A 26220-nucleotide genomic window follows, 5' to 3' on the forward strand; every position below is an offset into this window, starting at 1 on the left:
CACAAACACAGGCCAATGGCAAATTCCTGACGTCTCAGGAATGCCATGAGGGGAGATTTCAGTGTCGTGTCCAACCATCTCGCCCTCCCAAAGGCCAACCAAATGTGTCCCCACTATCACAAGGAGCACCCAAAAGAGGGGACCCGGACATCACATCTGATACAGAATTCCCCTGCAACCAAAAGTCTAGACCCAGAACCAGAACAAGCTTACCTCCAGAGGAGTAACATGATCTCCACTTAGGCTGAATGGGGGATTGCAGTCGAGGAGAGGTTCATACTAAGACTATGTCTACCTAGTCCTGGGGCCCTGGAACATCATCAGGGGCCGGCTCCCCTAGGAAAGGGAGAGACAGTCCATTCGAACCTAAACTCGAGTCTCCCGTGGTCTCCTTTGATGACACAAAACACCAAAATCTCGCTGGGGCCTCCAAATGTTGTACCCAAAGAGAGAGACGGAGACCAGAGTTTGATAAGGTTGAAGATTTTTAATATTCCCCAGGGACTATCTGGGAGTTGAGTACCCAAATCAGACAGTACGTGAGTGTTCAGAGGATAGGGCTTTTATAGTGTTTGGGGGGGGGGGGGTACTGAGAGCAAGCAAAATACAGAAAAGCAAAGTCAGCAGTTAGTTATATTATCTTGACGTATACATATGTAAACATAGGGTTCCATATAGATAGGGGTGAGAAGGGGTCAGGGTCTTTGTGTAATGATTGAACATGTTTTCCGAGATGGGGGAATCAGGAATTTACTATCTTATGGTTCTAGTCGCATCTGGGGAAGGGGGAGGTATTCATGGAATTTAACAGATAGAGCAAGGTAATTAGGCTAACAAAGGTGCTTTGTAAATCTTTAGACAATTTTATGGTATATCCATGACCCCTAGGGTCCTATCAGACTATCTTCAGACCTAAAGGTGCCTAGCCAAAGTTATATTTCTAAGGAATTTCTCAGGGCCCAGAAGGAGGTCAGGAACCCCTTTGTATACAGGACTTTCACAAACATTGATATTGTACTTCACTACCAATAAAGGTAGCATAATTTATAGCTAGAAGGGAACAATTTATAGCTGGAAGTGAAGGCTACTAAATTCAATTCTCTCTCATTTTATAGATAACAAAACAGGCTGATATTTTCTGTGTAATTTATGGATATGCAGATGCCTAGAAAACTGAAAAGTTAAGAGACTTACCCAGACAGTATGTATCAGAGGTAAAACTTGAACTTAGGTCTTCCTTCTTTCAAGACCAGCTCTATATCCACTCATCATTATGGTTTATGCTTATTTAACACTTTACAAAGCACTTCACAAATACTGTCTCATTTGGTCATCACAACAATCTTATGATAGAGGTAAAATGGATTTGATTTTCACCCTCATTTTATAAATGAGCACATTCATTCAACTATTGAATTGACATTTATAAAGTACCTACTTTGTGTAAGGCAATACATTGGATACAATGGGCAGCCAAAAAATTTAGGATTGTTTTGGGCTACATTAAGAGAGGGAAAACTTTCAAAAATGAGGAAGTGACCCTGGTCAAGTCATATCTGAAGTTCTGATTAGCAATGATTTAACAAAAGCATTGATAAGATGGAATGCAATTTGGAGAGGGACAACCAAGATGGTGAAGGGTCTTAGATCTATGTCATACGAGGAAGGACCTATTGAAGTAAGTTGAGATGTCTAGTCTGGATAAGAGGACTGAAGGGGCCTGATAGCTACATTCAAATATTAAAGAGTTGTTATTTTTGGCCCTAGAGGTATGAATCAAGAGCCATGGGATGATATTGCAAAGATGAAATTAGCCTGAATATCCCTTTCTTTGCTAAGCTGAACTAGATAGCCTCAAATATCCCTTCCAATTCTTAAATTCTATGACTCAACAACATAGTCTTAACAAGTAGATTTCTAGACTTGGAATCAGGTGAGACTCCTTCTCCTAGCTTTGAGATCATGAGCAAGTCAAAACATCCCTGAATCAATTTTTTTTCCTCATTAATGAAATGAGGATACCACCTATGGTACCTACTTCTCAGTGTTACTGGGGGGATAATAACTAGATCTTTGGTTTCAATGGTATAGGGAACTCACTAGGGAGAAATAATTTCTATCTGGTAGAATCAGGGAGAGAAAATGGAGAAGATGTCATTTGAGTGGGACCTTGAAGGACAGGTAATTAGCAGAGATGTGGGGGAAGACATCTTGCATAGAGGAAAGCTCAATATACATTTAAGGTATATTATGTAGTTTACTTTTCTTGGTTCTATTTTGTCTTCTGAGGGTGGGAGATTGGAAGATAGGGTATCTGAAGGGAGAATAGTGTGAAATAAGTTTGGATATAAATATTGGAATGAAATAAAGAGGGGTACTGAATGCTACGTTAAAGAACCTAGACTTCATTTGGTAGGCAATGCAGAACCACAAAAGACAGCTAGATAGCCCAGCAGGATAGGGTGCTGGGTCTAGAGTTGGGAAGATCCAAGTACAAATCTAGTCTTAGACCCTTTGAATTATTAAAGATTAATAATAATTAACATTTTTGTTAATATGTCAAATATAATAAATAATAATTATTAATAAATATAAGAACTATGATTTAAATTCAGGTCTCCTGTTTGCAATTCAAGTTCAATATTCTCTCTACTATATACTACCTAATCTCCTAATCACTCAATTACCTACTCATACATATCACCTTTATGAAAAAGTGAAGCAACTTGTTACCATGGTCAGGGGGAAAAAACATAGTCCTTTGAACCCTAATCAGATTTGAAGTGAAAAAAAAATAACACACCATTTTAAATTCCTACTCACCATCATTTAGTATTTTCACAAAGAGATGAATCAAAAAACAATTACCTGTAATTCCTGACTATACCAAGAAATTCTGGATTTGGACTCACCATTCATTCCATCACATTTTGAGTTTCCAACATTGAAGCAGGAAGTTTTCATATTGGCAGGTAAGATGTTCCACCATTTATATTCAAACCCTAGAGCGGGCTCTGTTCCTGCTGGGCATGGCTTGCATTCTAGAGGAGCCAAAGATAGAGGAAAAGAATAACATCAACTATGTTGTGGTACTGAAAGTTCTCCCTCTTTCATTCACCAACATTACTGATGATGCTTTAGCTTGGGATTGAGGAGGCATTAAAAGGAGTTGGAAAAGAAGCTTCCAGATCTTCTTAAGTCTTTTCTGGAGTCAATTACATTTCTCTCAAAAAAATCTGAAAAAGCACTTGAAAATATAAGACACACACACACACAAACATAGTTTAATATGCCCTCATACAAAGATAAGTCTATATCATAAAGACAATCACCATCCCCTTACCATTTCGGCATTATTACTTTAACTCCCACAATTAAGAAAGGACTTAACACTAAAATTAGTGGGATTTTCCTGTGGGTATTTGAAAACAAAAGTTTGACTCATTGCCAAAATCTCCACACAAAATTCCATTAAACACCTAACACATTTAATGACATGTCTTTACTCATGGTAGATTAACATGATGCCATCTATGACTGGATATTCACATCTTTAATTTCTTTTTAATCACTGTTATTATCTTCCCCACTCCAAGTTGTTATTGATATATTTTGACTTGAAAGGGCTTATATCTAAATACATCATTTAAGTGACTTCAATTAAATGGTCATTTATTAGGTGACTACTAAGTGCAAGGCATTAGAACCAAAGACCTTCATTTAGAGCCAGAAGTTTTCAGCCTGAGGTACAAGAACTTGTTTCCTTGTAAAAAGAAGAAAGAAAAGGGAAAAGAAGGGAACCAAGAAAAAAGAAAAGATAGATAGATAGATAGATAGATAGATAGATAGATAGATAGATGATAGCTAGCTAGATGATAGATAGATAGATAGATAGATAGATGATAGCTAGCTAGATGATAGATAGATAGATAGATAGATAGATAGATAGATAGATAGATAGATGTTGATAGGTAGAAAGGTAGATGATAAGTAGAAAAGTAGATATAGTAGAAAGGTGGATGATTGATAAGTGGAAAGGTAAGTAGGCAGGTAGGTATATAGGAAGGTAAATAGGTATGTAGATATAGGTAGATAGTTATAGGTTGATAGGAAGAAAGGCAGATAGGTAGGTAAGTAGAAAAATAGAAAGGTAGATAGGTAGATAGGCAGACAGGTAGATGATAGGTAGATAGGTAAAAAGGGCATATAGGGAGATAGGTAGATGATAGATGGGTGGATGGAGGATAAAAGGAAGGAAAAAAGAATAAAAGGAAGAAAGAAAGGTAGATGATGATAGGCAGAAAGGTAGGTAGATATGGAGAGATAGGTATATAGATAGGTAGGTAGATTTAGGCAGTTATGGGTTGATAGAAAGGCAGATACGTAGTAGGTGATAAGTAGATAGGGAGATAGGGAGATGAAAGAAGCAAGCAAGAAAGAATGAAAAAAGAAAAGAAAGAAAGAAAGAAAGAAAGAAAGAAAGAAAGAAAGAAAGAAAGAAAGAAAGAAAGAAAGAAAGAAAGAAAGAAAGAAAGAAAGAAAGAAAGAAAGAAAGAAAGAGAGAAAGAGAGAAAGAGAGAGAAGGAAGGAAGAGATAAGAGAGAGAGGAAGGAAGGAAGGGAGGGAGGGAGAGAAACAAAAAGAAAGACAGATACATAGGTAGTTGTATTTCTAAATGATTCATTTCACTGTAATTTTATTTGTTCTGTTTTATATTTTAAAAAACATTATTCTAAGAAAGGGGTCACAGGTTCCATCAGACTACCAAAGGTTTGTGACACAAAAACATTTAGAATCCCTGCACTGGTTACAGAGGATCTCTCATGAAAGATTTCCTGCAAAGACTGCATTCTGGGAAAAAGTCAAATCCCTACCCTGCGTTCCATCTGAAAATGTTCCAGGTGGGCAAGGAGTACAAGAAGATGAGCCATTGTTATAGAAGCCAGGGTTGCAGGGTGGACAGTCCCTCTTCTCTCCAGAGGGGGGAAGCCTAACAGCAACTGCGAGTTCTTCCTGGCAGATCTTGGGCTCGATCCACTTGTACATTATCTGAGTCTGTAAGAAGAAAAATACAAATCATATGTCGGGTCGCAATGATGTTAAAATCTGAAACCCTAGTCGATCTCAGTGAAACAGAACATACTAAAGCAACTGGCAGACTGTGGATCGTTTTTACAATCAGAAAATAATGCAAAATCACAGAAGAAGGGGGCGGGGGGGAGTGAAGAATATCACTCTACAAATGATGCTTCAGGGATGTCTGCTTCCCAGAATCATTCCCATGATCATTTAAAGAAAGAATTCTTTAAGAAAATGCATCAGGGAAAATGTTACCCACATGCAGAGAAAAAATTATAGAGTCTATGTGCGGATCAGAGCACACTTTTCACTTTAATTATTTTTTTATTTTTCTTTCTCATAATTTTTCCCTTTTGTTTTGAATCTTCTTTCACATCATGACTAATATGGAAATATGTGTAACATGACTGAGTATATATAACCTAAATCAGATTATTTGCTGTCCTGGGGAAGGGGGAAGGAAGAGGAGGAAGAAAATTTTTACAAAAATGAATCTTGAAAACTATTTCTATGAGTAATTGGAAAAACAATTTTAAAAATAAATTAAGAGAAAAAAGAAAAGAGAAGAAAATGTATCAGATATTATTATAAGCATTTCATTAGTATATTTTTATTTATAACAGTAATCAATCAGAGTCTTTGTAATACCTAATATTAAGTTCATAAACAGGAGATGGGAAGTGGCTGGAACAAGGCATTTGGGAAGAGATTTTTCTCCCTATTCTTTGGCACAGAGCATAAAAAACAAATCTTTTATATGTGTGCTTTAAATAAATATTGCTAATTCATATTTCCATAATTCATCTTTCATAAGGTAATCTGATTTAACTTTTTCCTTTAACATGCTATTTTTTTAAAAAATAGGAACACAATAAAAAACAGTCTTTGAGGAACAAAATGTTCCACAGCACCAAAGAGAATGGTCAAATAAAAAGAAGGAAAAAAAAATCAAAATTACAGCTACATGAGAATTAAGCTTCTTTTCCTGAAAGATCCAGTCTAATCTAATAACTCTGTCCCCTTCAGAAAACACTCATGTGGTAAATCTAATAATTCTTCAAGGTGAGTTTGTAAATCAGAATTTCAATGGTTATTCTGAAAAGCTATTTCCAATGACAGAAACCCAGTAATAAAAAGTCCTTGTAGGTCATTGACTTTTTCCCCAAGAATCCCCTTAGGAAGATATAAAAGTCACCTTATTTCAGTGAGGCTATTTAGAAAAAGACACATTGCTCAACACAATTCTCAATAGAATTTTTCTTTCTTAAACAATCTCAGCTCTTTCAGCTTGCTATTTTAGACTCTCTAAGCAGTTCATTTTTAACTAGTCATTGCACCTGTCTACCTCAATTTTGCATCCATAAAATAATGGGTAAACCTTGCCTTGCTGAGATGCTAGCTCCTCTAACTATAAAGAAAGGCCTTTCAACTCTCTAGAAAAAACATAGGGATTTAATTAAATGCATTATCATTGGTTACAGTTGAAGCAAAGTAGTTGTACTACTAATTTAATGTCATATGTGTGTATTCATATGTGTATTGTGTATATGTGTATGCATTATGCATATTTATGTATATGTGCATTTATATGTTGGCATATGTGTGTATATATAGAGATAGAGATAGAGATGATAGAGATAGAGATAGAGATAGAGATAGAGATAGAGATAGAGATAGAGATAGAGATAGAGATAGAGATAGAGATAGAGATAGAGATAGAGATAGAGATATGAATCCTAGTCTCAAAGTCCATTGGTATGGGACTCTTTCCCATCTGTGTAAGGGGCAGGGGCAGAGCAGAACTCGGGAAAGCAAGAGGTGGAGAGTTCTCAAATCTTCCCTGAACTGTTTTTGAGTCGTTCAAAAACATAAAAAAAAACTTCCCATGCTAAAATGCACACACACACACACGTGTGTGTGTATGTGTGTGTGTGTATATGATGTCATCTACCTACCAATCCTGTTCCAATGACCCCATCTGCTGTTTCTCCTATATAATAGTCCTTATGTTGCAGTTTCTCAACACAACAGTAACAGAAGTTCTTGAGGACAGTCTACTTTTGTCTTTGTATGCCCAGTATTTAGCACTGTATTCAACATATTCTAATGGTTGACTACCTTAAAATGTTTGTGTGTCTTAATATTTAATTTCATAGGGGGAAGCTAGGTGACACAGTGGATAGAGCACTGGACTTGGAGTCAGGAGGACCTGAGTTCAAATCTGACTTCAGACATTTAATAATTACCTAGTTGTGTGACCTTGGGCAAGTCACTTAAGCCTAATGCCTTGCAAAAGCCACACATACAAAAAAAATTTAAGTTCACTAAAGAAAAAAAATTAAGATTCTTTTTTCTGCAAGGCAAATGGGGTTAAATAGCTTGCCCAAGGCCACACAGCTAGGTAATTATTAAATGTCTGAGACTGGATTTGAACCCAGGTACTCCTGACTCCAAGGCCGGTGCTTTATCTACTACGCCACCTAGCCGCCCCAAAAATTAAGATTCTAAGGATTATAAATCCATTCAGAGAATGCAGATGTATAGCCATTTTTTGAAATACATAAAAATCAGATCATAATATATGTGTTGATCCACATCAACCAGTACCTGTTGGAAGTCTCAGGTCATCATGGATATAACTGTGAATTTCTACCATACTGCCTTTCTATATATTTAAGACTTATAAATGATTGTTGATTTATTGCTCCATCTTTTCCACAAGCATATAGATAATCAGTTACAAAGGACCTTAAAGAGTATCTATTATAATTTCTTCATTTTGCAGATGGGAAAACCAGACAATTAAAAGAATTCAGCTAAATTAGTGGCAGAGTTGAGATTAGAAGCTGAGCGGCCTATTCTGAATCACTACAATAGGTTGTCTCTATCAAAAGAAACTGTCAAATTGGGGTATATCATCTTCCTATAGAAGAACTTATAAATTAATAACCCTAACAAAGAAGCAAATGAGGTCAGAGGTTAGTTTGCCATAACTAATTCCCAGTAATATATGCTGAATCAATAATAACCATAGATTTAAAGCTGGAAATAGTGGGGGGGGGTATTTTATTTTCCCCCATTACATGAAAAAACAAGCTCTAACATTCATTTTTAAAACTTTGAGTTCTCATTTCTCTCCCTTCTTCCCATCTTTGAAAAAATAAGTTTGGAATAGGTCAAAAATGTGTAGTCACACAAAACATTTCCATAGTAGTCATGTTGTGAAAGAAAACATAGACCCACCCCTTAAGAAAAGAAACCTCAAGAAAAATAAGAAAAAATGGTGCTTCAATCTGTATTCAGACACCATTTGTTCTGTCTTTGGGGTTGGATAGCATTCTTTATCATAAGTCCTTCAGAGTTGTCTTGGGTCACAGCACTTCTGAGAAAAGCTAAGTCATTTCCAGTTGATCATCCTATAATATTGCTGTTATTTTGAAAATAGTCTTAAAGATTATATATCCTACCTCTTTCATTTTTTGTAGGAGAGAACCTAGAGAAGGTAAATGATTTATACAAGGTCACACAGGTAGTAAAGCAGAACTAGAAATAAAAAGTACACGCTACAAGTAGAGGGTTCTTTCTACTACTTCATGTTGTCACTTATCCTCTCTTTTCTGAGGCTCAAAAATTCTACCAAAGTCACATCTGTGTAAACTTAAGAAGATAACTACTCCCATACTATGGGATATCATTATTGAAAGGGATTATGTGAGAGATCCTTCAATAATATAACTCCTAATAATCTACTTTGTAAATTGCTGATTTTTTATGTTGTACTTTCTCAAAGGCATGCATGTGGAATGGCTCAATTTGACATTTCTCTTGATAGAGAGGCAGTTGCATGATCCAGACATAGGATGCTCCATTTGGGTATAGTAGCCCGATTTACTTATTTCTATCCATACTATTATCTGACAATTTATCCTGTTTCATTTGGGTTACAGGTTTCCTGAGTAGTTACCTAGAATGCTATTTTACAATGGATACTGACAAATTACTACTATGTATTATAGGGATTGAGATAGGAACGAGATCTTCAATTTAATAATTATGGAGTCTCTAGAATGAGAAAACTCTATTTCAATTAAGGTTAATGCTTTCTCTGCAACATCCAGTCTTAGGGAGTTGCCTGGAAAACTGAAAGTTGAGTTGATCAAGATTACACAATCTATTAAACCTATTGGAAGTGGGGCTAGATCCCAAGTCTTCCTGGAGTCAAGCCTGGATCACTACCATACTCCCTTTCTGAGCATTTAGTAGACTTAAAATTTTAATGATAATATAATAAAGATTTTGCCATGCAATCAGGATCGAATTTTAGCTATAGATCATATGATATCCACAAACATGCTGAGTCAAATTGAAATAATTCTAATGCCCATAAAAAATTTCCCATCAGAAGTTAGGGATCACTAAGTCCTCAAATAAAGATTTTGTATTTGCTTTTTTAGGGTTTTTTTTTAGTATGCACAACAACCTGTTTCATGTCTAAAAGATGTTTTTACAAAGAACTAAATGGCTACTTCTGTTCCAAAATCAACTCAAAACTCTCTTCATATGGTAAGAATGAGATCATAAAGGAAGGGGGGGGAAGAAAGCATGACTTTGAGCATTCACTAAATTAGAGCAAGAATGTCACATAACCATATGTATAAGTCAACCCACCTCTTAAATATGAATTATTAACTATATTAATACAATTAAACTTATGGACCATATATTTAACTTAAGAAAAACTTTTTTTAAATCCATCAGTGTATGGTTCAGTGGATATAGTTCTGAACTCTAGATCAGGAAGACCCAGAGCTACCTTAAGACAATTATAAACTAGGTTCCCTTTACCAAATCACTTAATTCCCCCATACCTCAGTTTCCTCATCTGCAAAATGAGGGCACTGGGCTCAATAATCTAGAGTTACTTTTAGCTCTAAATCTGTGATCATATGACCAAGCTAGCTACAAACAATTTTCTGTTTAAAGCAGAAACTTCTCTGTAAAATGTTTGGTTCATTATCAGTAGTTAATTTGAGTTATTGTATGTATTTGGGAGTAATAAAGCAGTATGTAGCTTAAAACATACTATAATTTAGATATTTAACTAATTCAAATAAAGCTTCCTCAGGGTTACTCTAGACTTATGAGGTTTTAACATATTGTGAATATAGAGTTATCATTAAAGTATAAATGTGAGGTAAGATGTAGTATGTAAAAGAAACTATGCCCTGTATTCTGCATCCAACAAGATCAGAAGCAATGTATTTATTCCCCAAATATAAAAATAGATGAGAAACTTGCCTTTTTAATGTTATTTTTGCTTTATTCATGCAGTGTGTCTCTGGTTTTTTTTAATTAAGAGAATGGCAGGAAAACTTGGACTCATTCTCCCTCTGGCAAAGTAGAGTTTTATGCTGATTACTTTGCATTTGCTAATGCAATTATATTGCTATTTGCCAAAAATTGCATTACCCAACAGCTGCATGGTTTTTAACTGATGAAACCCACTATGGTACAAAAAAATTAAAGAGCTGTAAGACATTAGCACCCTGTGATTTAAAGTATAAAATCTGGAATTACAGGTTTAGAAATGACTATTTCTAAAAGAAGAAAAAAAGCTCTTTAATGTAAATTGCATAAATTCATTTTCCTGTCACTTGGGCAAGATTTCCCTTCAAAGCAAACATCTGATGTTCACTATCTATATAATCTTTTTTTGTTGTTTTTTCAAGGCAATGGGGTTAAGTGGCTTGCCCAAGGCCACACAGCTAGGTAATTATTAAGTGTTTGAGGTCAAATTTGAACTCAGGTACTCCTGACTCCAGGGCCGGTGCTCTATCCACTGCACCACCTAGCTGCCCCAACTATCTATATAATCTTGGGCAAGCTTATTAACCTCCTTGGGTCTCAGTTTCCTCATCTGTAAAATGAAAAAAATCAAATCAGATGGCTTCCAAAGTTCCCTTCCAGCTATAGTTCTAGGATCTTATTACAGAGTAATGACTCTTTTAACTCTTCGGTGACTAAAAAGGAGGAGGCTAATGGGTTGTAGGATTCTTCATAACAACTGTACCTTTCCTTCATCATCACATGGAGTATGAATCTGAAAGTAATCTTTTTGTGTACAAGGAGGGCGCTCCATACATTGACTGGATCCTTCATCTGCAATGCAAAAAAAAAAAGAGTTTCAGAAATCAAGTACTTCCTTTTAGAAGCCAGAAAAATAAAGGAAATAATAATCTGCAAGTGAGATTGAATGGATTCTAATTTCCTCTAAATCAAAAGGTATGCTGTGTTTCTCTCTTAGCTCTTTTACAATGATAGAATATAGGAAAGCATTTCTTTTGCTAAAGCTCAACATTACTCAAAAACTTTTAATTAAAAATTGGTCATTTTAATATTGTGACAGATCACTTCTGAGAGCAGTTTTTAACAGCTTCATTCAACATTTACTCTAATAGTAGGTTCCCAAAGTGGTAGGGAAAGGCATTATAACAAAAGAGAAACTGAGGACAGGAAGATTAAGAACTCAAACTGCTCTCACTTTATAGCTTAGCCAAAAATTTTAATAATATGTACTTTGCTTATATGATATAAAAATCCTGTTCAGAAAGAAAACATAATTTCTCATCAGAATATTCCTACCTGAAAACTGGGTGTCTCTACATTTTATGCACTCTTTAGCTCCTTTCTCAGAATAGGTGTTTCTAGGACAAATCTGGCAGTTGGATAAACCTGGTTTGTCACTGAATGTGCCTGGCTTGCAGGGAAAACATTCAGATGTGTATGCAACACCTGTGAAATAAAAGATCATAGACTGAGGAAAGATAACATATCTTTTTCTTCTCCATGATAATGACACATTAAATTGGAGTCAGAGGAATAGAATTTTCATCCTAGTTTTGCCCCTTACCACCTATGTGACCTTTGTAATTCACTTCACCTCTGAGCCTCAGTTTCCTCTTCAGTAAAGGCAGGAGTTTGAACTAGATAAAAGTCTATGGTTCTTTCTGTGTCTGAATAAATGATTCTATGATCTTAGTTTTATTTTTATTTTTGCAAGGCAATGAGGTTAAGTGACTTGCCCAAAGTAACATAGCTAGGTAATTATTAAGTGTCTGAGAACAGATTTGAACTGAGGTCTTCCTGACTCCAGGACCTGTGCTCTATTCACTGTGCCACCTAGTTGCCCTTCTATGATCTTTTGTATTCTTTCCTACTGCCATCACCCTAATTCAGATATTATCTCTCATTTGGAATTTTTCATACCCTTCTAATTATTATCCTCATTTCTTGTCTCTTCCTTATTCAATCCAAACTTTACACAACTGTCAAATCCATTGAACTAAGGTAATGCAAAACCTTCAATAGCTCCCTACTGCCTCCAGAATCAAATAAATACTCCAAGGTCCTCTACTAACTAGCTCAAGCTAGATTTTAGTTTTATTATATATATACCTTCTTGTATAAGAGATAAAGGGATATTTGATTAAGCCAAAATGCATAGCTTCTTACCATTCTTACAATGGTCTTTGACATTTGTACATGTTGAAATACTTCCCTTCCTTCAAGGATGAGTTTAGGCAATACTTCTAAAGAAGGTATTCCCTGATCCCCTCCTAACTATAAGGGATCTCTCTCATTATTAATATTCCTTAATACCTTACCTCCTTCTAATAAACAATATAACTTTCACTACCTTCCATCCAATGATTTTTCAGTCAAACATCTATCTCCTGCCTTAATTTAAAAGGGAAAAAAGAAGCCACAACCTCCCTCATTTTCTCTACTTCATAACTTAAAATCCCTATATCTTCATTACCTCTCTGCATTTTCTCCAGTCCCAGATAAATAGTAAATCTAGTGACCATCTAATACAATAATTAATTTTATATGTGAATAAATTGAGGTTCCAAAATGTTAAGTGATTTGTATGACATCTACAGATTATAAAAGGCAAAAGAAAAATGTGAACTCAGGTACTCTGAATGTTTTTCTCTGTGCTCTTTCCACTGGACAAAGGATGAAGTGGTCCTTCTTGCAAGACAAATGATTGTATCCAAGATACTACTGAGTATATACACAAAGGAAGTCACAGAGCATCTTTTTATGATAGCAAAGAATTAGAAATAAACTGGATGCCCATAAATTGGGGGGGGTGGCTTAAACAAATCCCAGAATAAAAAAGTAAGGAAATATTACTCTGCAATAAGAAATGACAAATAAGAGATACCAACTGAACCAAAAAAAAAAGGCTTATATGAACTAACATATGGCTGATAAACAGAATCAAAAGAGCAAATATACACAACTACTATAATGTTAGGGCAAGGGTCACTAAACTCCAAATAAATTAAAAATCAATTATAGTCCCAGAGAACAGATAATAAAAAAAAATAATGCTATCCTCACAGCAAGAGAGTGAGGAAGAATGTTGTATAATTGACAGAAATGGTCATTGTGTGGAGTATTTATGCAAATTCTTTTCCTTTATTATATAAAAGGATTCAATTGGAAGAGATAATTATGTATATGTGTATCAATGACACCTATTTTACTGATCAAATCAATAAAACAATTTTTGAAAGAAATAATAAAATTTTCACAACTCTACTGTCTCCTCAAACTATTATCTAATATCATCTTTTCCCTGTTACTTCCAAACTACTGGAAATACTGTTTCCATTGTTGAGTACAGGTTTTATCACCTAGACATCATTCTCCCTCAAAGCTCTGTCCTGAGCCTTCATTTCTTCTTTCTCAGCTATTCAAATTTTAACCTTTTGTGGGATGTACCCCTTTAGCAGACTGGTGAATCCAATCCCTTCTCAGAATATTTTTCCATTCATAATTGTAAGAATTGTTCAATTTCAGTTAAATGGTTTTAAGTTCCTATGAGTCTATCCATGGACCCCCTTGAGGGTTAAGAACCCCTGCTTCTGGATTCTCTCTTGATGATCTTATCTATAGCCTTAAGATTTGGTTATAAGGATAATGACAGGAATAGAACCAAAGAATTTCCTAGATGAGGAAACTTCACCTACAAATTCATGTCAACACCTTTTCTGTATCTTGTAGTCTTAGAAAGTTGCTCAGATAATTGCAGGTTAATGTTTCCCAGGGTAACAAAGCATGTAGGATTTGAATTCAGTTCTTCCTTCTCTTTCCCATGAAGTCTCCTATTCAAAAAATAGTTTTAATTCTAGAGCTCATAAACACTGGCTCTAACCCAGCCCTTTCTTGGGCCAATGGATGTGTATATTTTCCAAAGTAATAAATATGATTCCTTTGGCCACTATTCTCTTTAATTGCTTCAGGTAGAGATTCCTAAAACTACCTCCAGTTCTAATACTCTTCATAACTCTAGTCTTTCATTATCAATAACTTGCTGAACATCACCAGAAAGTGCTAAAAATATCTATCACTCAATATTTCAAAAACAAAACTCATCTTTTTTCCCTTTCCTCTACACTATTTCAATCGATGGTGTCTACCAGTTACCCAAGTTCAAAATATTGGAATCATTTTTGATACTTAGTTCTTCCTTACTCTTCATGTTCAATCAGTCATTGAATTGTCAGTTCTACCTCCATAAGACCTCTTTTATCTGTCATTCATATAGCCACCAGCAGAGATCTTAGCAGTTCTCCCTTTAATGATTTTGATCACCTCCAGATTGTTATCTTTTTCCATTCTGCACCTATGTAACCTACCATGATGCCAAAAATATTCTTCCTAAGACAGTTCTTAACATGTCACTTCCCTGATCACAAATTTCCATTTCTACTTATTGCCTTTAGGATAAAACACAAATTTCTAGCCTGGTATTTAAATCTTTCACAATTTCCCTGTAACCTATCTTTCCAGTCTTATTTCATGATTCCCTTCATTCAACTAGATCGCAACCATATTGTAGCATGTTTCTCAAATTTAACATTAACCTATCTATTACTTCTGAGCTCTTACATCCACCCCCTCATATTGAGAGTGTGCTCTCTCTTGAGTTCCACCTTTCAAATTCATTACTTTTTTCAAGGTTCTGGTCAGAAACCACCTCCTACCCAAAAAATTCTTCAATCTCTCCAGTTGTCAGCCTTCTTCCCTCATCAAATGACCTAGTATTTATTCTTGTCCATGTACATAATAAATGATTAATATAGATTACACGGAAATGAATTGATGTATTTGCCTTTTTTTCTATTAGAATGAAAAGTTCCCTGATGATGCATTGTCTCATCTTTGAATTTTCAACACCCAGCACAGCATTGTACATGGCCTATTATCCTATGACATTGTAGATGCTTAATAAATGTTAATCTATTGAATAACATCTAATGGACGCTTCTACCAAAAATTAATTGAAGGAGAAACTTTAAAGAATTGGGTTTCAGGGTTCTTTTTGTTGTGTCATCCTCCTTGCCTAGGGTGGTATAATTTAGAATGGAGTGAGGGATTCAAAACTTCAGTCACTTACTACCTATATGATTCTGGGCAATTCTCCAGGCTTCAGTTTCTTCATCTATAAATTAAGGAGATTGATCTAGATGAGCTTTAGAATCCCTTTCAGGGGGGGGGAGTAAGATTGGGGGAAAATTGTAAAACTCAAATAAAATCTTTAATAAAAGGAAAAAAATCCCTTTCTAGACCTAAATCCAAATCTTATTTTTAAAACCAAATTATTTACCTATGTGATTATAAGCCACCAATGTCTCCTTAAACAAGTCATCAAATTCTGATGCTTGGAAAATTTTCAATGGACAGAGTACTAGACTTGTTAAATAATTTGAGTTTGAATTATTTATTACTCTACCTCGTAGATGCTGGGATAATAGATTTTGATCTAGAAGGGACCTCAGCAGCCATTTAGCTCACCTCCTTCATTTTACATGAAAGGAACTGAAACATAGGAGTATGCATTACTTGTTAAGGATCACTAATTGCTAAAAAGAGTCTCAAGAAGAATTTGAATGCATAGCTTTATAACTTGAAAACCAGAACTCTAGAAATTCATTTTATAAAGCTGTTTTTTTTAATTAGTTGGGAGAATGGCTAGGTTGAGCAGTGGATTGAGCACTGGCCCTGGAGTCAGGAGTACCTGAGTTCAAATCTAGTCTCAGACACATAATAATTACCTAGCTGTGTGGCCTTGGGCAAGCCACTTAACCCCATTTGCCTTGTAAAAAATAAAATAAAATAAGTTGGGAGAGAGGGAGAAGGAGCAATAGATATGCATTCATACTTATTTTTTGCTTAGTATTTTAAAATATTAGCCTTCATTCTTCAGTGAATGAGATGCTTTGGGTATATTCTAAGGACATGTCATACAACAAGAGAAAATAGACCTAAAATCTGAATATCACTAATCTAGAAAGCAAATTAACTCTAAACATAGTTTGGACAATTGATACTTAAAGTATTCTAAAAATGTTTCACTAAGTATTTCTTGACTGAAGCTACACTATACCTTTCGGACCAAGTTAGTTCACCTTTCCCTGAGTTTGTTTCTTCATCTAAATATAACACACTATCTCTTTCTTATGAAAACTCTGGTTACTAACATAAGCAGAAAAATAACAACAGTATAAAGAAAACTAATAAAATCCACTATAAAGATGCACAGTCACTCAAATAAAATATAAAGGGGACATGAACAGCTCAGAGGACCAGAAAGAGCCCTCCCCCTCAGATAAATGTACTGTGTTTGAAATGAGAGCAATGATTATGATGAGGATGGTTTCAGCACATGATAGTCCAATAGCTCAAATGCAAGTAATTGAGTAATTTAGAGTTTTAGAGATTGTACTTGACAAAATTATAAATCAAAGACAGTTCTTAACATGTCACTTCCCTGATCACAAATTTCCATTTCTACTTATTGCCTTTAGGATAAAACACAAATTTCTAGCCTGGTATTTAAATCTTTCACAATTTCCCTGTAACCTATCTTTCCAGTCTTATTTCATGATTCCCTTCATTCAACTAGATTGCAACTATTTGGGAATTGTGGGGAATTATTTAAGGACTCTGGGGTTCACATAAGACACAAAAACGAATTTCTTGAGTTTTATCTCATGAGGTAGAATTGAGTCATTGAGCTCCACAAAGTATTAATTTGTGTGCCTAAGAACCCAGAAGGAGAAGAAGTCATAGAGATAAATAGACAAAAGAAACAGGAAAGTAAACTGAGATCTCCAGATCAAAAGAATCCTGGGACAGATTAGAAACTGACAGGAACCAAGTGAACTGGAAGGTTTTGCAGCTGCCCTTTGAGGAAACTGTTGATTTGCAAGAGTTTTGTGTGGTTATTAGTTAGTTATTAGTCAGCTGAGAGAGTTCTTCAACTGTTTGTGTTGATGATGTTGAGAAGGGCTGAATCCTGTAACCATTAGAGGGTTGAGTTTATAACTTTCCAGTGCCATCTACAACCTGAGAAAAGGGAAACTTCTCAGGGATACCTGGTTATTATTAACTTACCTGATATAAGAAATAAAAACAGAAGGGGAAACACAGGCTTTTCATTTGCTTTTCTGCAATAAAAGGATTGGCTTGTTTATTGAGAGTTCACTGGATAAAGCAAAATTCCCTTGCCATCTGTCGATCTGAAAAGCTTAGCAATTCTCTGCTATCACTTCCTGTCAATGAAAAAAAAGCATAAAGCCTTTTCTTAAGCTTCCTGTTAAGAGGTAGGTGTGAACTAAAAGAACCTGACATTGCTACATGAACTCTAGAGGAGAAAGGAGTAAGCTTTTACCAAGCAAAAAAGCATTAAATATCAGAAGGGTCTGTACATGCAGAGAAGTAATTTCATGTAGTATATATTATTCCCAAGAGAACCAAAGACATCATTGCTTACATTTCAGAGACATGAGTTGCCTCTAGGCACATGGGTTACTCTACTCATGTGGCTCACTATCTAGGATTCAATAAATTTATGTCCCCTATTTCCCACAGACACCATGAAGAATGTAGAAGAATATGACCTAAGTGTGTGAGTCAACTGTAATATTTCAAATATTGCTGCTCTGGGAGCAAAATTTATAATTATTGTATAAGGAGTAAAATTTGTGATCTTTCCTGAACTTTTCTTCTTTATAAATAGTATGATCACTATTTTATTGCTTGCATCTAATCATTACAATCACTGATTGAGTGTAAAGAGAGTACACTGGAAGTGATTCAAGGCACACACACACACACTCACACACATACACGCTCCTCTCCCCCCAATGTACCCTCTAGGATTTTGAGAAAAAAAAATAGTAAGTTGTAGTCAAGTGGCTATGTTGTATACTACCTTCCTCCCCAAAGACAGACCTTCAGGATAAATGCAGATTGCAGTGACTGAGTCAGTCCAGAGAGACAGAGACAGAAAACAGAAAATATAAGAAACGGGAGAGGAAGAGGCAAAGGAAGAAAAGGAAGAAGAGTGGGGGGGGGGAGGAGGTGTTTTGTGTCCAAATTACTCATGGGATACATATAAAATTAGGAAGTTTTCTAAAGTACATTATAAAATGTATTACAACTCTTAGGTCTTGAATCTATGGTTCTAACAATCCATAATCAACTTGGAGTTTTATATCCTGATTTGTCATTCCTGATGTGTCCAGCAGATGTCCTCCTTCACTAATGTTAGCACCTTCAAGACTAGAAGAACATATTTAAGAGATTCACTGTTTTAATAAAAAGTATACTTTGTGCTGTCTTCAGTTGAAGTATGTCTATTTCAGCATGTTTTATTTTTGTTTCTCCATATTAGCCAGAACCACAGGAGATAACAGAGAGACACTGAACTTGTTGCTTAAGGGATAAACCCAGGAGGAGGCGATATCTTTATTTCCATAGCTGTATTAATGGTTTGTGACATTTTACATTTTTATAACACTTCTAATCTCTTGCCTAAGAACATACTCAGTTTTCCTTTAATATAAAAATTCTTTCTCCAAAGCTACTCACCCAAGCATTCTCTCCATTGCCTCTATAATTATCATTCCTTGTAATCTGGCTTCCAAACCCTTTTCACTTTCCAAAACTGGTCCTACAAAACCTACCAATAAACATAACCTTATAATTACCTAATCAAATATCCTTTTCTCCATTATACTGATTTATCCTTGGTTCATCCTTGATATTTTTGTATTATCTGTTTCAACAGTATCACCAATTTTCTTTTAGTATCATAAAATCATCTATTTATCATCTATTTACTAATATTTAGTTTTGTTGGGGTTTTTTTGCAAGGAAATGGGGTTAAGTGGCTTGCCCAAGGCCACACAGCTAGGTAATCATTAAGTGTCTGAGGCCAGATTTGAACTCAGGTACTCCTGACTCCAGGGCTGGTGCTCTGTCCACTGCGCCACCTAGCCAAGCCCCATCTATTTACTAATATTAAGATATTAAGTATAATAGCATTTACACAATGACTGATAATTTGCAAATAGTTTCATAAATATCTCATTTTTATATTCATAACAATCCTGAAAGGTTTTATTGACCTCATTTTGTACATGAGGAAACTGAAGCTAAGAGAGATTTAAGTGACTTGTGGTCTATCCCTGCCTTGGAATGGACCTTAAAAATCATCTAGGTCCTTCTTTTTATAATAGGAAGGGAAAGAAGGGAAGAACTGAGGTCAAAGAGAAATACATCAACATGAAGGTATTGAGCAGCAGAGACATTGTTTTAATCCAAGTCATCTGATTCTACATTCTAGGCTTTTCCCACTGTGCTTTCTTTTTCTTTTCTTTCTTTTTTTTTTTTTTTTTTAGGTTTTTGCAAGGCAAATGAGGTTAAAGTGGCTTGCCCAAGGCCACACAGCTAAGTAATTATTAAGTTTCTGAGACCAGATTTGAACCCAGGGACTCCTGACTCCAGGGCTGGTGCCTTATCCACTACGCCACCTAGCTGCCCCCACTGTGCTTTCTTTTTATGGTTAATCTCTCCTTGATTTCCGTGACCCTGTCCTCTCCTGATAATACTCCTGGTTCTCTGATTCTTTTCTTCTGTCTACCTTAATGGTTCTTCTTATTCCTTTTATCTTCCATATGAACAATTTTCCCTGGTCTCTGGCTCTTTCTTCACCATATATGTTCTCCCTTGCTAGCCTTATCCATTTACTATGGCATACTATTCAGATGATTCCTCAATTTACATATCCAGCCTCATGTCTTCCAACTGCCCATTAGACTTTTACATCTAGATATACAGCTTTACTCCTCAAACCCAATACCCCTAAAAAAGATCAGATTTCATTATCTTACCACCACCCATCCCATTCTCTTTCCCTTTGTCATCACTGGGAGTCAGATCCTGTTTACCTCTCACCTCAACTACTATAAGGTTTCAAGATCTCCATACCTGCAGTATTTCTGTCTTCTAATTCATCCCCTATACATATGCCAAATTCATTTTTCTAATGTAAAAATATAATCACCAGTCTATGGCTCCAAAGACTCCTTTTAGACTATCAACTGAAATCCTCATGCTGGCATTCAAGACCCTTATCTAGTGGCAGTGGATTTTTTTTTCACAATACACTCTCACTATGCTCAAGAAGGAAAAAAAAAAACGTGACTATACACTGTTCCCCAAACATCTTGTATATCCTTGCCTCCATACCCTGGAATGTCCTCCCCCATAACTCTACCAATTAAACTCCTACTCATCTTTTAAGGCCAATTCAAATTCTACTTTCTCCATGATGTTGCTCCTGATTCTCCTTGCCAGAAATTATTTTTTCCTCCTACAGATTACCATAGATAGCACTTTGGACCTTTCTTACAAGTATAAATAGTCTCTGTTTCATTTGAACCACAGCTGGAGAAATGCATTGAACTCTCAGGGATAAATATCAGCTCAGTTATCATTTAAGAAAAGAAATTGAACAATAGAGCAGGATGCATCCAAAAGAGGACAATGGGAGTGGTGAGAGACCTCAAAACTAAACTATCTGAAGATCAATGAAAAGAACTGGGGACTTTGATGCTGGAGGAAAAAAAGACAAAAAGGAGATGAGAATGAAGGCCTGTTCAATGGAAGGGAAATTTGGTTTGTTCTATTTTAGTCCAAGAGAAGAACCTAAGAGAAATGGACAGAAATTAGAGTGAAAGAAATCTGAGATAAATTAAGAGAAAACTACTGAACCATACAAGGTAGAACTGGTAGCCAATGGAGCTCATGAGTTCTTCCATCACTGGAGTTACTCAAGAACACTGTAGAGGTCAATTCCAGTAGAGGTCTAGGTAATGTCATCAATTATTACCAATTCTAATATTTTTTCTTTAAGGTTTTTGTTTTCCATCACTAGATTGTATCCTATTTGTAGGTGGGAATAATATTTATTTATTCCAACTCCCTAGGATACTGTTCTGCATAGAGTAGGTTCTCAATAAATGGTTAAGTTAAATTGTAAGATATGTATTTGTTTCATAAATAAGTAGTAATAAAATGACATAAAAGTTACATCCTCAACCCCCCCCCAAAAAAAGCAATTAGCAAATTAACAAGGAACAAGCCTGGGTTTTCCTTATATCCAACCTGGCACACAGTTCATTAATTCGCTTCAATTCATATTTCAAAAAAACTATATCAAGTTACATGTAACATAAATCTAGATAAATAGCTACAGAGATATTTTATATTAGCTCACCAGACCAAAAATGGTTTTTAAAACATTAAAGAATATGAGACAGAAGTACATCTTATCTACTAGCAAATTAAAAAGATAAACAGATTATTATAAAAGGGGGAGGGAGTATGTGATGAATGTACCTTCAATAGTGATGTTTTTCACTAGTACAGGTTTCACCACTTTAGACCCCATGAGGATCCCTGTGGTCCTCCAGTATAATATGTTTGTGCCTGATTTTAACATAACCTGTAAAGAAAAAAGAAAATCACTACAATCAGGCAAGTTTGTGTTGCTTCTAAATATGCCAGAGAGTTTAACAATCTTTTCACTCATACAATTTTCTTTTTTCCTAATTTATTACTTGTCTTTAACATTACTTTTTAAAATTTTGAGTCCTAAATCCTCTTCCTCCCTTCCACCCCTCCTACAGCTATTAAGAAGACAAGAAATGAGATATCAGTTATATATATGAAAGCATGAAAAACCTATTTACAAATTACCCATGTTGCAAAAAAAAAGCAAGAAACATAAAAGTTATACTTCAATATGTATTCAGATGACATCAATTCTACCCCTGGGGGTAGATAGCCTTTTTCAACATAAGTCCTTTGGAATATATTTGGATTGATCAAAATAACTAAGTCCTTCACAACTGATCATTCTTACAGTATTGCCATTACCATATAGAATGTATATTTTGCATTAGTTAATATAAATCTTCCTATGTTTTTCTGAAACCATCATGTTCTTCATTTCATATAGCACAAGTATATTTCATAACAATCACATACCACAACTTATCTAGTCATTCCCCAATGGATGAAATATACCCTCAATTTATAATTTTTGTCAATATATAAAGAATTATTATAATTTTTTGAACATATAGGTCCTATTCCCTTTTCTATTATCTCTTTGGAATATAGATCTAATACTGATATTACTTAGTCAAAAGTATACACAGTTTCATGAGCCTTTGGCCAAAGTTTCAAATTGCTCTCTAGAACGGTTGGATCAACAGCATTTCTTTAAAGAAAATAATAATCTCATTTATATTAGACTCTACCAATTTAATTCAATACTAGTGACATAGACTTCATAGAGATAAGGATTGTACTGAAATTTAACTTAATACTGTCTTTGAAAGAAGGTTTTGGCAAGCCACTGAATGGGATGAATAAGACAAGGAAGAGGTGAACTTTTCCATTTTAGAGGCTAAAGAGGAAACGATATCAAAATCCTGTATTTGAAATATTTATTTATATTAAGGAGTTCTTTTGGGAATGTGATAGTTTCAACCCTATATTTATCTACACAGTCAGTAGCTACTCATAGAGAGCTCTTAAAAAAAAGTAAATAATGAGTTTATTTGGTTCTTTTAAAACCAGTCATTTCATTAAGCTGTGCAAGTAACAACAGCAGGTGATGAGAATGTTTGATTTCCTAGCCTGATGGTGAAAGAGTTCTTCCTCCCTCTTCTCCCCCCCGCCCAGGTGACTGACCCACAATGAGGACTAGGAGTGAGAGGAAAGAGGTTAGGGAAATATAAATCCTTCCCCTTGTAGCACCCCAAGTTTGAGAGGGAACTACAGAAGACCAGCACTAAAAGAAATTATGTCACACCCCACTTCTATCTATAATCCCCCCAGAGGATTCTGTTACTATCACTTCCCATGCCTAAACTAACTGCCCTATTGGCACAACTGCACCTGACTCACTTGAAAACCACACCAGGTAGGTATGAGCTCAAGCAGGCCTCTTCAGGGTACCCAGGTCATTGTTCCCCATCCTCCCATCATCCTGCATCCAAATTAGCTCTAGGCACTAGAAATGCCACTTGCGACTTTATAGATACCTAAAGTTGGTTTCTATCTTATGTTTCTTCCACTGTAGACTCTCTTCTAAGTTATAAATTAAGCTAACTTTCCTTTACATTTTAGGTTTGCTCAGAGAGGACAACACTTTTCAAGTGTTTATTATTATCCAATCTGGCACCCTTACTCTGGTGAACCATCTTGAACTGACCAAACAGAAACCATTAGCCACCCATGTTATCTTGCCCAGGCATAAAAAAAAAATTAGGCTTCAAACTCTCAGATGTCAAGCAGCACTTGGACCTTCCCAATCTAGAAGGAGCATTCAAGTGAGCTTGATAAAATACTAGCATCACTCAAGGGGCCACAGATAAAGAAATACCTTGAAAAAAGTACATTCCATTAAGCCTCAAAGGATCTCCTGCTGATACAACCAAAAGTATGCAGATTAAGGGATCACACTATTAAATGTTTAACAACCAGCTCTCAAAAAAAAGAAACAAAATATTTCCATTGTACACTTTTAAATTTAGCATTTTTACCATCACTTTCTTAAATCTATGCAATCAGCAAAACAATAAATCAAGCTTGTTTTGTGGAGTTGACCAGTTTCTGAGATATAAATGTTAACAATGAAAATTTTAAAAGCAACTTAGTTTAAACTGACTCTAGAACATCCCCAATTATAGTGTAATTGTTAGTTGTACAGTTTTTAAGCACTTCAAAAAAAGGTTTCATTGGTGAAATTTATGCCAACTATAACCTTTATTGGTAAGTTTAAAACCCTCAACAATTCTGCATAATGATTTTTGCATGGCCCTACCTACTGCTCAAAGCTAGGTGGCACCATGGATAGATCACTGAGTTTGGAATCAGGAAGACTCTTACTGAATTCAAATCCAGCCTCAGATAATTTATCCGCTTTGTGACCCTGGAAAAGTCATTTAATCCCATTTATCTGTTTCTTCATCTGTAAAAAGAGCTGGAGAAGTAAATGGCAAGCCACTTCAATATCTTTGCCAAGAAAATCCCAAATGGGGCTATGAAGAGTTGGACATGACTAAACAACAATATCTTCTGCCCACTGTACTTGAAGGGATAGACATAGGGTTGGACCTTGGTAGGGGCAACAATAAAAATATACAACAGAAAGAATTTTTAGGAAATGGTAAACTCATAGGAGCATAGAGACCACTAGAAGATATTACAAAGGTAATCTTCTAAACCACTTTGTAGATGAGAAAATTGAGACTTATAGAAGATAAGTGACTTGTCCAGGGTCACACAATACTAAATTTCAGAATTGAGATTTGAACTCAAGTCCTCTGATTCCAGAATTGTATTTGACAATGATCTTTCCCCCTACCTTCACTGAACTTTAATGTGTCGACTGTACTCAGCTCCTAATTAGCATCCAGTTTTGTTTCTTTCCCCTGTGTTAAATGGCAAATTATTTAAATTCAAATCTCTGTGGAGAAATGAAAAAAAATGAAAAGAAAAGAAAAGAGGAAAAATCCATAAGACTTACAGAATGAGAGCCCCATTCTCCATTATCTGTCAGTTTTACCCACTTGTCAGTGGTGGAGTCCATCTCCTGGCACTGGTCATTTTGTATCTGTGAATTAAGCACAAAGGCTCTAATTGAGCATCCTGAGGAAGAGTTTCCATTTGCTTCTATAACCAGCAGAGGACTATGCATAAGAAATTCTAACAAGGAACACTGAAGAGAGGTCCCTCATCAAGAGTAAACCCCTGGAAGGATACACAACAAAGCTCCAGGTGCTTAAATGGTAACTAAGAAAAAAAAAACATGCCCTACAGCTATATGTAGATTGTCTATATCTATGAGTCTCCTATTAGTGTTTTAAGAAAACCAATATGACAGTAAGAAGTATGAAAAGACTGGATTAGTTAACAGTTGGAATGTATTTACAGCAGAAAGATTACTACTTGAGACACTACGTCAATAGAACCAAAAATTAGCTAGTTCATTAAAACAAGTTATCAAAAGATCATCTTCCTGCAACAAACTGCTAGTTAAAACAGGTGAGTAGGTAGGTGAGTGTCTAAGATTTATACCAAAGTCCTTTAGTGTTATTCCATGGCAAATGTGAATCTGAAATTGCTATAAAAAGAAATTCAGTGTTAAGTAAGTCAGGTCTTGTCCAAATTGTTTTTTTAAATAATATTTTAGTTTCTTTCCAATTACATATAAAAATAACTTTTAACATTTATTTTTGAGTACTAAATTATCTCCCATCATTCCCCCAAGACAGTAAGCAATTTAATATAGGTTATATATGTGTACAAATTGCTAAATATTAATAATTGCTTTAATTAATATGATTCTCCCATCATTCCTTTTATTTCAGACAGTATAGTTTTTTTAAGTATTTGACCAATGGTTTATTTTTTTTTGCATTATAGTCATCGTAAAAAAAAAATCCTACTCCTTAAAATTCTTTCTTGGAATATGCTTCCAACTCTACAGAGGGGATAAAAAAATGAAGAAATGATAATGAGGGATGATTTTGTTCTGGTTTGGACAACAGAGTTGAGACTCAAATCAGAGCTCTTATATCTTGCTCTTCACTTCAAATGACTAGTTTCCTACCCTCCTAGTTTTCTCCACCTCTCATTGGTGCTTGTCCCAACAAATCTGCTCCTTACATACATTAAGGGGAGGGGGGGATTATATTAAAG

At 35.3% G+C, this 26220-nt stretch overlaps 1 protein-coding gene across 4 annotated transcripts in view; it reads right to left on the bottom strand.

Moving 5' to 3' along the window:
• ELAPOR2 (endosome-lysosome associated apoptosis and autophagy regulator family member 2) overlaps nt 1-26220 on the bottom strand; it is a 337228-nt gene that overhangs the window by 67486 nt on the left and 243522 nt on the right. For all 4 annotated transcript variants that reach the window (XM_074194058.1, XM_074194061.1, XM_074194059.1 and 1 more), the window contains 6 exons: nt 25046-25132; nt 21844-21949; nt 11722-11871; nt 11150-11238; nt 4875-5055; nt 2913-3041 (listed from right to left, as the gene is read on the bottom strand). In XM_074194058.1, the coding sequence (XP_074050159.1) occupies nt 2913-3041; nt 4875-5055; nt 11150-11238; nt 11722-11871; nt 21844-21949; nt 25046-25132 (742 nt within the window). The remainder of the gene's footprint in view (nt 1-2912; nt 3042-4874; nt 5056-11149; nt 11239-11721; nt 11872-21843; nt 21950-25045; nt 25133-26220) is intronic.

This window comes from Macrotis lagotis, chromosome 7, assembly GCF_037893015.1.
Source record: "Macrotis lagotis isolate mMagLag1 chromosome 7, bilby.v1.9.chrom.fasta, whole genome shotgun sequence".
Lineage (NCBI taxonomy): Eukaryota > Metazoa > Chordata > Mammalia > Peramelemorphia > Peramelidae > Macrotis > Macrotis lagotis.